We start from the raw sequence: 14,317 nt of genomic DNA, 5'->3' as shown, positions 1-14,317 counted from the left end.
TTACATTGTACTTATATTTGCAAAAATACCTGCATGTAATTACATCTGTAATTAATTTCTGTAATTACATTTATAATTGCACTGGTGACCCATCCCTTAAACCTTAACCCACCTTTAAACCTACTCATACAAATCGGTCCCTAACCTTACCCATATCCCACCTCAAATCCTCAATAGCAGAAAATGTGTTTTGCAATACAATATTTTTTTGGATGTAATTTTTAAGGCCACCTAATATTAAGTGGGACCTCTTTTTCTTATATTATGCAAAGACATTAAAAAAGAACATTCAAAACATTGTCATAAAGTTTTGAGACCACTATAGACATTATGGATGGATTAAAAAGCTATATAAATAGAAATCTGTGCAGATGGACATTAGAATACGTCACACTCTATGTAAATGGGCTCTTACACACTGTAGATATACGGTGCACCCACACATGGATGCTAGGATGTGTGTGTATTTGGCAGGCCCTGTGCTTTCATTCATAGCTCTTCGCTGGATGGTGGTGCTGGGCCATCTAACGCACTACCTAACCCTAACCTTTTCCATAGTGCACATACAGAGCAGGGGTAATTCATTACTTAAGACCTTTTAATCATTATTATCTCTGTGTCTGTGACAGGAACACAGACCCAAGGTCTTGTCTTTTCCTTTTTTTTATAATTACATTTGCTCAGGCATTAATGCAGTGAGTGCAATCCTGTAGACTTCACACAGGCTACACAGGCTCCCTTGGGCTTTAGCTGTTGCCAATGGATGCACTGCCTGCTCTATAAAAACCAATTAAAATAATTACACTGACTCCCATGCAGGCATAAAATGTGTCCTTTTAACACTTATTACTGGCAGTATATATAATGCTGCTAAATGTTTTGTTGAAAGACATTAGCCCTCTGTTAAACCTTACAGAAATGATGTTGCTGTGAAGGAATATGATGTATTTGAGTGTATGCTGGATGGGAGGAGATGTGTGAAAAGTCCATCTGACCAGCAGGGGCAATGCTTGTGCTGGTGTGGGATTGCCTGTGTGTGTTCCTCTGTGCTTGTGTATGTTGAAATGCTGTACACTTTCTTGCTCTCTAGAAACTGTAAGTAGGTCAGAACAAGAGAAGAGCTTCTCTTTTCACCGCTACCAATGGCCAAAGAGGCAATCATCACAAAAATGTCATTAACCCTATCCTGCAGTCTTATTACTTATAACACTGTCAACTCAAACCCACCATCGTGATTTCATTTAAAGTGTCCAGGGTGATAAACGGTCGACTGACTGTCAAAACAAACACAGAATATCTGACTATTTGATCACTCAGGACACTCTTGGGCATCAGTTTGGGAAAAAAAAGCTTGCAAAGCTTAAATTGGTAGTTGTCTGTAATTGTGTCAATGACAGTTATAAGGTACTCAATATTTATGATTGAACATTGAACAATTATTTAAAAATAATGCCATTACCTCATTTATTTCAGATGGTGAGCTATAGGAGCTATTTGTATCATGCAGTTAGATGCTTATATATGTGTGTGTATATATGTATATATATATATATATATGTATGTATGTGTGTGTGTGTGTGTGATAGTCTGATAGTGACACAGATGAGAAGCTCTATAATGTGTTTTAGCAATCCTTCACAGTTACCCAATTTCTGTAATGTAAGAGCGCCCCCTGCAGTCAATTGTTTGCCATATAAAAAATGAAATCCCTTTCATTCTCACATTGCTATATATACTAATATATAATATATGTAGGTTATATATACTAATAATTTTAATGCATTGTTATGGGTATGCTGTTTCACCCAATGCATGAAATACCTTTCCATTTTTAAATATCTCGACTGGTATCAAACATGCTTTGTGCATAAAAAGGCAAATCATTATTGAGTGCTTTTTAATTTGAAGAAATTTTTAATTGCAACAATATCACCGTCAGCCACAAATAATTGGTGGTAATAAAGATATCAAGGATGAGTCATACCTTTGTGACAGGGTGAGTATGTGTTTATTTTTGGAGCGTCGTGCTAAAAATACAGTGGGTTATAACTGGCTGTCGCACAGGGAGATGGTTGGACTGTTATTGCTCAGAGGCAGCCTGAGTTGTCATGGAGACCATTGTATTTTGCCTCTCCCTTGATTGGTGCTGCCGGGTTGAGCAAGTAAATGCTATTTCTGTCTTTTTTAACACCTTCAGCCTGCTGTCTTTCTCTGCCTCCTCACTCACACACAAGTGTTCTTGTTTCGCTCCTATTGTCATCTTTTCCCATTCCATTAATCCTTTCAATGACAGTTAGCCCATCGATTGTCTTTCCGTGCGTCTCGCTATTGATGTATTGATTAATTGATGCTGCGATCCCATGTAAGCTGCTGTACTTGTTGTCTGCAAACAAAGGGAGGAAGACTTGTGTCAGTGAACTGAGAACCAGATCAAGCCATGCATCGCTGGATCTAGTCTAATCTTTAATTCGTGGATCCTGATCATCCAACAACATCTCTGTGCCCCTGTGGCTGTGTTTTCTCATGAGCAAAAAGTTACAAAAGAGGGGTCTCCTGTGTCTGAATGCGTTGCCTTGCAACCCCCCTATGTCTCAGGGCTGGTCTCTCAATATGCTTTGTTTACATCGGCAGTGGAGCTAAAACAATTCATCCTTTCAGCTAAGCTTAAATTAAAGTCATATTGTCCTCATAAATGTTTGTTTTCCTCTTTAAAAAAATCACACTTATAGTGTAATTAAATATATGAGGTTCTTGCACTATAAAATGAGTGAGACTTCTGCAGTCCTGTTCATCGTTCTATCAATTATTCATAAGAGTTTTATTATTATTTCTTCTCTGGGTGAGTTTTACTCTCACAGAAAGAGAATGTTCAGTCCTATAGAGTGGTTCAGTTTGTAGTCCTAAAACCCTGTAGAGAATTAGCCTTGGGAATTTCTAATGGGTTTTTTAGATTAGCGGTTTTTGATGTATGAGTAAAGTAAGGACTGTGGTGAACATTACATGAAGAGACATTTACTCATAAATTACTCAGTCATACCTCAAACATGAACGTGCCCATATGTTTTTATGAAACATACGTCGCTACATAGGGATTGTCAATTTATGTGATTTGCAAATCGTTTGCATTGTTTAATTTTTGTTGTAGGACAAAATGTATTTTTATATAAGGATAATTATTGAAAAAAATACAAACGGGCAGCATGCTGACATGTAACGCCGTTGTGCTTCGGGTGTCCTAATTTTGAGTCCCGCTTCACGGACCTTTCCTGATTCCATCCCCCTCTCTCTCTCCTGTCCACTTACTGTCCTAAAGGCATAAAATGGTAAAAAGAAATCTTTTAAAAAATAATAATAAAAATAAAATTGGTTCAAGTTGGTCACATTGGTTCACTGCATTGGCCAAAATAAAGTTGCTTGATTTGAAAGTCACTTCTTTTGTGCTTCATACATCATGCTATTGACAATTTACAGTGGACTTTTTTATCTGGGGAATTTCCCCAGATTGTCACTAAAGTCTTGAAAAGGCAAGAAATGCTTTAAATCACAAAGAAGCATGTTCCAGTTTTTCTTTGAGTGTTATCCAAAACGTCAGTGTGAGTTTGATTTCAGTGTATACTTGTGTACATCACTTTTTTAACCAGCATATGCTAGCAGTTAGGCATTGTTTATCTGATGCTAATAAATAAGAGGAAAACGAGGCATCGGGAATTTGTTTATTTGGTTCGGTAGTTTGTCTGGTTTGCTGAAATAAATAAATGAGTCATTCTTTTTGTAAGACAGCTCCATATGCGACAAGAGTTTTGTGTCCAGTGGTGTCAGTGCCAGTTGAATGTTTTCTCTCACTTTTGTGCATGCAGCTATTTTAGTGATAATGCTCATCCTTTTTATACAATATCTTGCATCCTAGATGATTTCTGTGCATCCTAAAAAGAAGCAAAGCTGTGCAAGAAAGGTATATAGAAACCTTTACTAAAATGCAACGTTCAGACAGACAAGGCTGCTATGTTTCTGTGAGCTCATATGCAATAAAGATTTACCTGCCATAAATTTGCTGCACATTAACAGCAAGATTGTCACAAATAATTTGACATGAGGAAATCCCAGCTAGTGAAACTTAAAGACAACACTTAAAATGTCAGAACACCACGATAGTCTGAAAATGAACTTTTAAAAATATATCTTGCCGACCAAGAAACTGTATCCATATTTTATGTCTTCATATTTTTTAATTATGTATTTTATGCATTATGATGGGCATGCTAATTGAAATACCTAAAATAAATGCAAAGCTTTTTTTATTTCAAAAAGTTTTATTTAAAAGCTATTTTATTTTAGCAATTATTTAGTTTTTTATATACAGTATATATTCTATTCTTTCAACATTCTGTTGCACAAATAGCTATTTGACAGAAAAATGCATCTTATAGGCCTAAACTCATATAAAATTTCAATTTTAATTGAAATGCTTTTCATTTGACACATGATGTCCTCCAAAACCTAGTTTTAGAATTATTTTATGTGTTCTTGGCATCACCAAAACGACACAACCGCTGATCTTTTCTTGCAGTCCCTTTGCGCCTTGGCAGATTTGCAACCACAAACAAACAATAATCAGGGTCTCATGAGAGGGCTGATCACATAGAGATCAACCCAAGCCCAAGTACGAGACTGAATGAGGAAAAAGCAACTGTTTTTCTTTGCGACACCCCCCATGGATCCCAGGAACCCGACGTGACCCCGTACCGCAGCCCATGTGTGCGAGCGTATGCGCCTGAGAGCCTGTGGACGGACGCGCCGCGAGCTGGAAGGCACTAGGACCTGGTGAAGCGAGGAGGGTTGCCTGCCTGCATCCCTGTCCTCTCTTCATTCTGCTCTGCAGTTGCCCTGTACGCGTGTGACGGAGAGCACATGTTTATGTGTGTTTGTGTGGATGTGTGTGTGTCAGAAAAGGGGCGAGAGCGGGTTTTGTACGGCGCCGCCTAAAGAGACAGCCGCTTTTTGTTATCTTTCCATCTTCTCGGCAGCGTGAACATCAGCCTGACCACCTGGACCAGCCGCCTGCCTGAAGCATCGCTGACGGGGGAGGGGGCGATCTCTCTCTCTCTCTCTCTCTGTGTGTGTGTGTGTGTGTGTGTGTACATGCGTGTGGGCGGGTGAAAGGGTGAGGGGCGGAGAGATGAAAGGGCCAGGTGAGGATGGGTATTGGTACCTCTCTCTCTAGCTTTCTCGCTCTCTCTCTCCCCCTCTTTTTTATCCCTCTCTCACTGTCGCGCGACACTAACCCTGGAAGCTGAAGAGGAGATCCTCGCTGCTGGACCTCTCCACTACAGGTACGTTCTCCTCATCTACATCTCATGGAGCTACGGTTCCTTTAACTCCATTCCTCACACCGTCGCCTGTTTAAACTTGTGCATCCTGGATGACATGCATATGTTGTAGTATTTCCAGACGGACGAGTTGGAAATGGTTTTCAAGATCTCGCTCTTGCAGTTAGACGTTTCTCAGTTCTTGCTTTGTAGGCTCCATCACCAGGCAGTGACATGGAGGAATAGCTGTTTGTATCTTTTCTTAGGAATCATAAAGCAGAGGTGGCCTTGAACGAAGGTGTTGACATACATGACATATGTGTAATGTAGCACTGAATAAGCTCACCTCAGGGGATTATGGGAACTGTTTGGAAGCAGATAATGAACTGGGCGATCGTTGGGGTGATAGTGGATTATTTAGGTGATGACAGCAGACATCATGTTTATAAGTGTGGGCTAATAGTTGTAAAGTGCCAGCACTGGTCACCCTGATGGAGGAAAGGAGAAGAAGAAGAAGGGAGGGAGAAAACACAAGGTTTTTGAACAACAGAGCTAGTTTTCATCGCTGTAAATACTGAGTCATGTGCATATTACAGGGTCATATGTTTCTCAGTTGGCAGTCCCTGAGATTGTTAGTTGCTCGCAGATTCTTGTCTCACAAAGTGCAGGAGGGTTCACAGAAAGTCAACCGTTTTAAAATGCATTTGCGGGCTTCATCTCGGCCCTGCAGATGCATTTAAGAGCATGAACGCTAATCCTTTCCTATAGAAAGCACGGGTTGTTTTTAAAACGCTAAAAATTTTAATCAAACACACCAATGAAACCCCCAGAAACTGTTTGTTTCTCGTCATGTGCATGAGCATTAGAATCCTCACTGGCTGATGAATGCAAACTTGCATAGAAATGTTTTTTTCATTATTTACAGTACGCCATGACATGGGTAATGGATCTGTAGGTTTCTAGATCACAGATCTTGACATAAGGAATGAGTATTTCTCCATAGTTCTTATTATGGTGCTGTAGTGACCGTAAACCACAGCTTTTTAAGCCTAAAAAGTACTTTAGCTGAAATCTAAATAGCTGGTTTTATTATTCAAATACCCTATTATATTTAATATTGACTCAACTGAATACATTAGGCTCTACCAAAGAAAGTGAGTTTTTAAAGCACAAATGTAGAAATGGTTCCTTACATGTGAAGTGTGCACCACTACCGTTAAAGAAATGATTGCTCTAAATACACGCCATAGGTTGAGCTAGTCTGGCTGTGTCCAGCTGGTGGAAATTCTTAAACAAGCAATTTGTTTATATTCATTTTAAAAGTTCAGTTTGTCTTTTGAATTTTTCTTGTAAATACTTTAGTTTGACTGAAACCCTATGGGTCTGATTTTGTTTAGTTAGGCCTAGATAGTGTGATTGTAGATCGGCTTTGTCTAGATAGAATGTTCACATTCAAAGCTGGGGTTAGTAATATAATTATTTTTAAAGAAAAGATGCAATAATGCAATAATTTTTTTTCAGAAGTGACTGTAAAAACATTTATCATGTTAATGAAATACTTCTATTTCAAATAAATGTTTCTTCAGCACCAAATCTGCAAAAATTGAAATTCTGCCATCACTTACTCATGTTAATGTCATTTCAAACCTGTATGAATTTCTTTGTTTTGCGTAACATAAAAAGAAGATATTCTGGAGAATGTTGGTAACCAAACTGTTTTGTTTACTTCCATTGAATATAATAAAGAGACAGCTCTTATCTTGTTCCACAGAAGAAAGTCAGTCCTACAGGTTAGAAACGAAATGAAGGTGAAAGATATATGAACAATTTGCATATTTAGGTGAACTCTCTAACTTTGGAAGTGTGCACTTGCTCAGAAAGACAAAGAGGATGCTTCATGTGTGTTAAAAAAGCTTTCTGTCATGGACAGTACACTCGAAGGCTTGCTGAAGCTCAATTATAACTGTGCTTGTATTTTGTGAAAGAGCCTTTTTGTGAAAGTTTGTGCACATTTAACTGTGACAGAAGGAAGTATTTTAACCACAAATTACATTTCACCTTTAAGGTAATAACTTCCTGTATTCACTTTTAACAGTGCTGGATTGCCTAGCACAACTAAAAATCCTGGCCTAGCGGTATCCTAAAGCTTCTGGCCTAGTTATGTAAACATCACAGGTTAAATCCCAAGAGGTTATCTGGAAAGGTATTGAGCTCACCAATTACTATTGTGTCATTGAGCCCCTTCATCTCCGATCAAAAAGTTGTTTTTTCATTCTTTTTATGCCTTTTGTTGAAGTACGTTTTAGTAATTATTATTCGGTGGATGATGTTTAGTGCTGTATTCACTTTAAGAGGTAGTTCACCCAAAATTGAAAAGTCTATTATTTACTCATTTTGTTCAAAACCTGTTTGATTGTTCTGTGGAACACAAAAGAAGACATTTTGAAACATGTCTCTGTATTTTTGTGCATACAATGAAAGTCAATGGGGTCGAGTTGACAAATATCTTTGTGTTCCACAGAAGAAAGAAAGTCATACAGGTTTGGAACAACACAAGGGTGAGTAAATGATGGCTTGGATTAACTGTCCCTTTAACTCCAAATACCCAACTATTTTGAGTATTAGTATTTTTTTTAATGGTAACTTATTAAATAATTTCTAAAGCACCCAAACCTTATGATGAAGAAGAAGGGCCAAACGTTATCACTATTATCATCACAATCAAGCTCATCATAGTCATGTGGATAATCATGCCACTGTAGCTCTGCTTCTAACTGCTTTTTTTCTAGCCAAACCACAGCTGTGATACCTTCCAGGTACATAACAGTCCCTTCCCTTCACTATTACAATCAGTTAACCATAAGATCATTGTGGTCACAAGCCTTGGGCAGAAAACAGTCTATATGCTTACAGAGATGTATGTCCTAAAACAACAGTTTATAGCTGAATTAGAGATGCTTTTGAGCTCTTGTCACAACACTGACCACATTGTATCACAAGGGAGAGTTTGTGCCCTCAGAGAAAAACTGGATGGATTGATGATGTGGAGAAACAAAGCTGGTCCAGTGTTTTTACAGTTAAATATGATATTGAAAATTGAGAAATGATGCATGTGAGGTAGTGTGCAAGGTGAGGTTATGACCATAAACACAGAGCACATGATTGCCAACAGTGTAAAGGATTTTGAAGGGTGTGTTTCATGCACATACTGTATGTTTGTGTGAAGATTTCATTATTGAATTTGATTCTCATAGTGTTGATTCAATTTGATTTGATTCCACTTCATGTGGGCATATATTTTAGTTATAATAATCTGTTTTACTTACATATGAATGTATGATAATGCAGCTAACTTATTGTGGCTTTAATAACTGCTTTGATGGATTCAGTACGTTAATTTAATGAAGGATACATCAGGTTGATTCAAACAGTAACTCTTCATTTTTATTCTTTTTTAAATGATTTATTAAAAAGACTAGCCCACTAGGGGTGGCTGATATAGGGGCAGACACAATTTAGGACTTAAGTGAAAGCAAACTGAGGAAGAAAACACATGTGTAAAAGTATATTTGATCCAGGCAGCTCTTAAAGTGACAGCAGTCTAATATTCCTGCTGTCTGTCATTCATGTTAATTAAATATCAAAATTCGAATGAGAAAATTTCTAACTGCTCTTGACTAAATCACTTTTGTAGCTTTAATAAGAAGAAAGACATATTTAGATATGTAGAATTTCTTATTTATTTGTTCTACTGTAGTTTTTTTTGTCCTATTAATTGTAATTATTTTCTCATTCTTATTTAATCGCTGACTGTCTTCAGTGAGCTTGTTTTTTTTTTTTTTTAGGCTAGTAGTAGTTTTTTGTGAGGTTTTCACTTTCAAATTATTAAATTATGATATCAAAAAACTTTGATAAAATAACTATATTATGATATATATTGCTATCATGAAATAAAATTACTCATTTCATGATATAAGATTTTGGAATATCACCCAACCCTAGACCAGCTAATGAGAGTAAGTTGTTTGAGAATTGGACTATACTAGTTGTCCTGTATGTTTTTGATTGAATGTTTTTAATTGAAACAGTTCAAGAAAGTAATTTGTTTGTGAACTGGATTGTTATTTCTTGTTACCCGTGAGGACAACTAAACACATCTTACCACATTCAATTTGGACTGCAAACTTGAGTAAAATATAATTTCCTTTTTCGTGGTGACCGTTTTAGGATTAGATAGAATAGATATCAAGTTTGTTTAAATTAATATCATAATTAATCGGAATAAGTCAGTAATTTTGTCCAGCACTAACATAGCTTATTCCTTAAAAGTTGTTTGCTAACATTATTGTCTCTTCACAGTTCCATCATGTCTCATTTGGAGCTGCTGGACTTTGAGCGCAGTGGAGCTCCAGGCATTACAGAGGTGAATATTTGAAGATGAAACTGGACATTGCGACCCTAATCAGCCCCAACTCCAGAGTCCGACCTCTACCAGCATGTCGTAACGCCAACAGAACTCCCCCATCGAACGGTACTGCTGGATCCCACTCTTCAGCAGGGGAGGATGGGTGATAGTCCCATGAGAATCACCTCCGCCCACAATCCTCATTCCATCCTCTCATGGAGCATACAACCGCCTACAACACACTGTGGAACATCAACCACACCACCTCTTGGCGTCCGAACGCAACCCAGCCTAACGCCTCAGGACTGAGCGAGCCCAGAGATGAACACCTCCTCCAGACGCTTGGCCTATGCACCATGCTCCTGATGGACATATTGGCTATAGTGGGCAACTTAGCCGTAATGACAGTCATCGCCAGGACGCCACGACTACGTAAATTTGTGTTCGTCTTCCATCTCTGCCTGGTGGACCTCATCGCGGCCCTGGTGTTAATGCCTCTGGGTATGCTGTCAGGTCAGGGCTTTTTCAACAAGGCTCTTTGTCAGGGTTACCTGTGTCTGAGCGTGGGACTGATCAGTGCTGCTATCCTCACTATCTCGGCCATCAACGTTGAGAGGTACTACTACGTCGTTCATCCCATGCGCTACGAGGTGAAAATGACTGTGGGGTTGGTGGTTTCAGTTCTGATTGGAATATGGATCAAAGCCATCCTCATGTCCGCGTTCCCTTTACTCGGCTGGGCGCTCGATAGAGAGGAGCCGGGAATGGCTCTGGGGAAAGTTATGGGGAAAATCGTTGAACCAAAGTGCTGCTTGCTCCATTGGATGGAGGAAGGACCACAACAGCTGGTGTTCATGGTCCTTTTTACTCTCATGTACTTCCTGTGTCCAGTCCTCATCATCTTTGTGGTGTACTGCAACATGTTTAAGGTGGCCAGAGTGGCCGCCATGCAGCAAGGGCCAGTCCCCACGTGGATGGAGACTCCCCGGCCACGCTCTGAATCTCTGAGCAGCCGGTCCAGCATGGCGGCCAGCCTCAGCGGAGCTCGGACCACCCCTCAGAGGACTTTCAGCGGGGGCAAGGCTGCGGTGGTCCTAGTCGCCGTAGGAGGTCAGTTCCTCGGGTGCTGGCTGCCTTATTTCTCCTTCCACCTGTACTGCGCCATCATGCCATCCTCTCACGAATCCCTTGCACGCATGGCCCAACTGGAGGACGTGTTCACCTGGATCGGGTACTTCTGCTTCACCTCCAATCCTTTTTTCTACGGCTGTCTGAATCGGCAGATCAGGGAAGAGCTGGCCAGAAACCTGGCCTTTGTTTTTAAGTGGGGGCGTCCTGGTGAAGAAGAACAGCTGCCCAGTCGAGAGGCTTCTATTGAGGAGAACTTTTTCCAGTTTCTTCAGGGCACAGGTTGCAATATGCGGCCAAGGAATTCCCAAAGCATCTCCATCCCTCAACAGGAAGAGGACAATCCTCTCTCCACCGAGCTCCACAGGCCATCTGTTGACTTCCACATTCCTGGCCAGATCATGGAGGAGACCTCGGAGTTCATAGAGCACCAACACATGAATGACCTTAATATATCAGACAATTGTATCAAGACAAAATCGGAACTTCATGGTTGATATTTTCAGATGTGAAATCTATATTTAATGTACCATATATTGTTGCTATGTTTTACCATTGGATCTTTTTATACTCTGCCAACAAATTTGTACATAGCTTGTTTGAAACTTTTGGTTGGTAGGTTTCTGTCATACCCAAAGCATATTTTTTTGTTTTGATGAAACTGATGTTGGACTGATGAAATGACCTCATTCCAGCACATTACCACTAGACAGAAACGTATTTACATAGATTCAGCGACATTTGTCCGAACAATGTAACATGGAAGCAACATTGTGACGTGGAATCTGTATTCAAAAAGCGGTATGAACCGCAAGTGGTCGATGTTACAAATTTATAATGCTCCTAACGTTAATTCAGACAATAAATGAGTATAAAATTGGTTAATAACTAAGTATTGTTGTAACAACAAAATTTGGAGCATGCACTAATATTGAACCAATGTTGTTTGTGTGGTGGGTAGATTCTAATTCTTTAGTTGCTGTAAAATTATGGCCGTCAGCAATGTCATATTTTGAAGAAAAAAATAATAATTTTGTTATTTTTTTCCCCTCAAAAATGAATTAAAAACATTGAAACACATATAGTCTGTGGTGGTTGTGGTGTACAAGGGCTTTTACCCTTTCTATTTTACTACTGTTTAAAAGTTTGGGGACATTTACAATGTTTTTGAAAAAAATCTATTATGCTCAACAAAACTTCAATTATTTGTTAAAACATTCATATTGAGAAATATATATTTTGTAATATATATAATATTATATATTTTAAAATATAATTAGTTCCTGTGATTATTTCTGTGATGAGCACCAAATGATTATTTGATTTCAAATAGAAAACAGTAGTATTTTTGTGGAAACTGTCATTTGTTTTCAGGATTCCTTGATTTGAAATAACAGCATTTATTTGAAATAGAATTTTATTCTGTAACATCATAAATGTCTTTACTGACGCTTTTGATCAATTTAATGCATTTTTGTTAAATAAAAGTATTAATTTCTCAACCCCCCTTCCCCAAACTATTGAATGGTAGTGTATATTCAAACCAATCCAAAAAAACAACTCACATTAAGAGCGTTTACACACTGAGTTGTGTTATTCTGGTCATCTGAACAATGAAGGAATGAAACAATGCAAAAGAACAACCCTAGCAAAATGTGATAAATTCTCCAAATTGGAAAAGTTCAGAAAATTCATCAAGATGCACATTCATACAGCAAGCCTTGCTAATCATCCGTAAAGAGATTCAATCTCGGATTGGAAAAAAAAGTGAAGTGTGTTTACAGAGAGTAAAAACTGCCTTGGTTTATTCAGTCACATTTTCCACACCTTGTGACATGAAGATGGCGGCTTCCACCCCAGGGCCTTGGATTTGCTCAGGCACCTGATCCACAAAATGGCGAGGGACAATCAGATAATCTCTGTCAAAATGTTAACAATCGGGTCAGCTGCAAACATGTGCCACTACAGACGTCCTTTTAGATTTTGTACTTCTATGGCACTCCCAACTCTGGCAACACTGCTATTATTATTATTTTTTTTTTTTTTTCTTTTAATTTCTTACATGTAAAGAAGATTGTACTACACCTGCGGTATTTCACTCATTAGCAAGTTTCACATCAGATCTGAATCATCAGTGGAAAATAATGGCACTTCATATCTGTCAGTCCTCTGTCGTGTGTGTCACGTGTTCCCGCCTCATGTTTCCTTATTTGGTTTGTTTCCTGTCCTTGTTTAATGTGATTATTAGTTCATTCTGTTCTAGCTGTGTTTGTGTAATTAGCCTGTGTATTTAAATTCCTGCCTGTTCAGTTTCGTGTTATCTAGTCTACTCGTCACTCCCCGTTGTTCCTGTCTGTGTCAGCCTTGCCTTGTCTTGCCCTGCCTTGTTTGGAGTCATTACAGGCTGTTATTTTGAGTTTACTCCTAGTCTGCGTGTTCCTGTATCCTCCTCTTGTGTGCACCGTGACAATATCTCTCTCCTCACTGCAGGGACCATAAAAAAGTCCAGACAGAGATATCAGCCAGTTCAAAAACCGAACAGTTGCATATGCAAAATTTCTTCAAATGAGTTTGAGACAAGATATGGATACATATATTCCTTATTTTATATCATCAAAATATTAAAGCTGTCCAGACTAAATTTTGATGTATCACTAAAATGTTTTGTGGGCATGGTACAGAAAAAAATCTGGACATGCATGGTAATACTTTGAGGAATGCAAAAAGTTTATAACAACATGATATTCTCAACAGTCTTCTGCATTATTAAAATATGCTGTGGTGTTTCTTCCTTGTTCTTGTGATGCAGAGAAGACTCATCTCGTGTTAATGGCCTTTTGTTTACAGGTAAACCTAGCATACGTTCCTGCAGTGTGAGCCCTGCTATGTTTTGCAATAAGCAGAATGAGCAGAATACAAAAATAAAGTTAATTTCCATATAACCAAATTCGGTGGTTGCTATTTTGGTGGTTGCTATTTCGAGCGTTTGAGATGAAAGGCAGTAAAGACACGGTTTCTATAATTTTCCATTATAATGGCATTACTGCTGCTAACTGTTTTGTTAAAACGGAGAGGAGAGAAGTATACTGGGTCAAAAAAGTAACATTTGAAAGCAACTAAAATATAAATAAAAACACAAAAGCAATTGAGATATAATCTTTTATATACACGGTGAAAAAATAATGCTTTTATTAAAGGGTATATTAAATTGATCAAAAGTGACATGTATCATTTATCTTTTATTTGTTTCAAATATAACAATATATCTCTCTTCTCCTCCCCAAACATTCCCCTACAGTATATATATATTCACATCATGCACACAAACAGTAGTGTAGACACACACTCATGTACACAAACACACATCAGTGCGACTGCCATCAGTGTACTTTGATGTTTGGAAGTAAGAGGGAGGCCCCTAGTGGTGAAGTTCAAACAACCTGACCTTTTAGCTCTGCTGAGAGATGAAGGTGTTGAG

The 14,317-nt window shown here is 38.5% G+C and overlaps 2 protein-coding genes across 2 annotated transcripts in view; both read left to right on the top strand.

The window, feature by feature from the left end:
* LOC306848531 (guanine nucleotide-binding protein G(i) subunit alpha-3-like) overlaps nt 1-14,317 on the top strand; it is a 41,204-nt gene that overhangs the window by 10,316 nt on the left and 16,571 nt on the right. The gene's annotated exons all lie outside the window — the stretch shown is intronic.
* LOC306848593 (G-protein coupled receptor 61-like) lies at nt 9,927-11,336 on the top strand (the record flags this gene model as incomplete). Its single annotated transcript, XM_079383235.1, has 1 exon — nt 9,927-11,336. One exon carries the CDS (start codon nt 9,927-9,929, stop codon nt 11,334-11,336), a length of 1,410 nt encoding a protein of 469 aa, XP_079239361.1.

This window comes from Barbus barbus (assembly GCF_936440315.1).
Source record: "Barbus barbus genome assembly, chromosome: 28".
In the NCBI taxonomy this organism is placed as follows: domain Eukaryota; kingdom Metazoa; phylum Chordata; class Actinopteri; order Cypriniformes; family Cyprinidae; genus Barbus; species Barbus barbus.
Note: the sequence above shows the minus strand (reverse complement) of the source record. Positions and strands in the feature narration are given on the sequence as shown.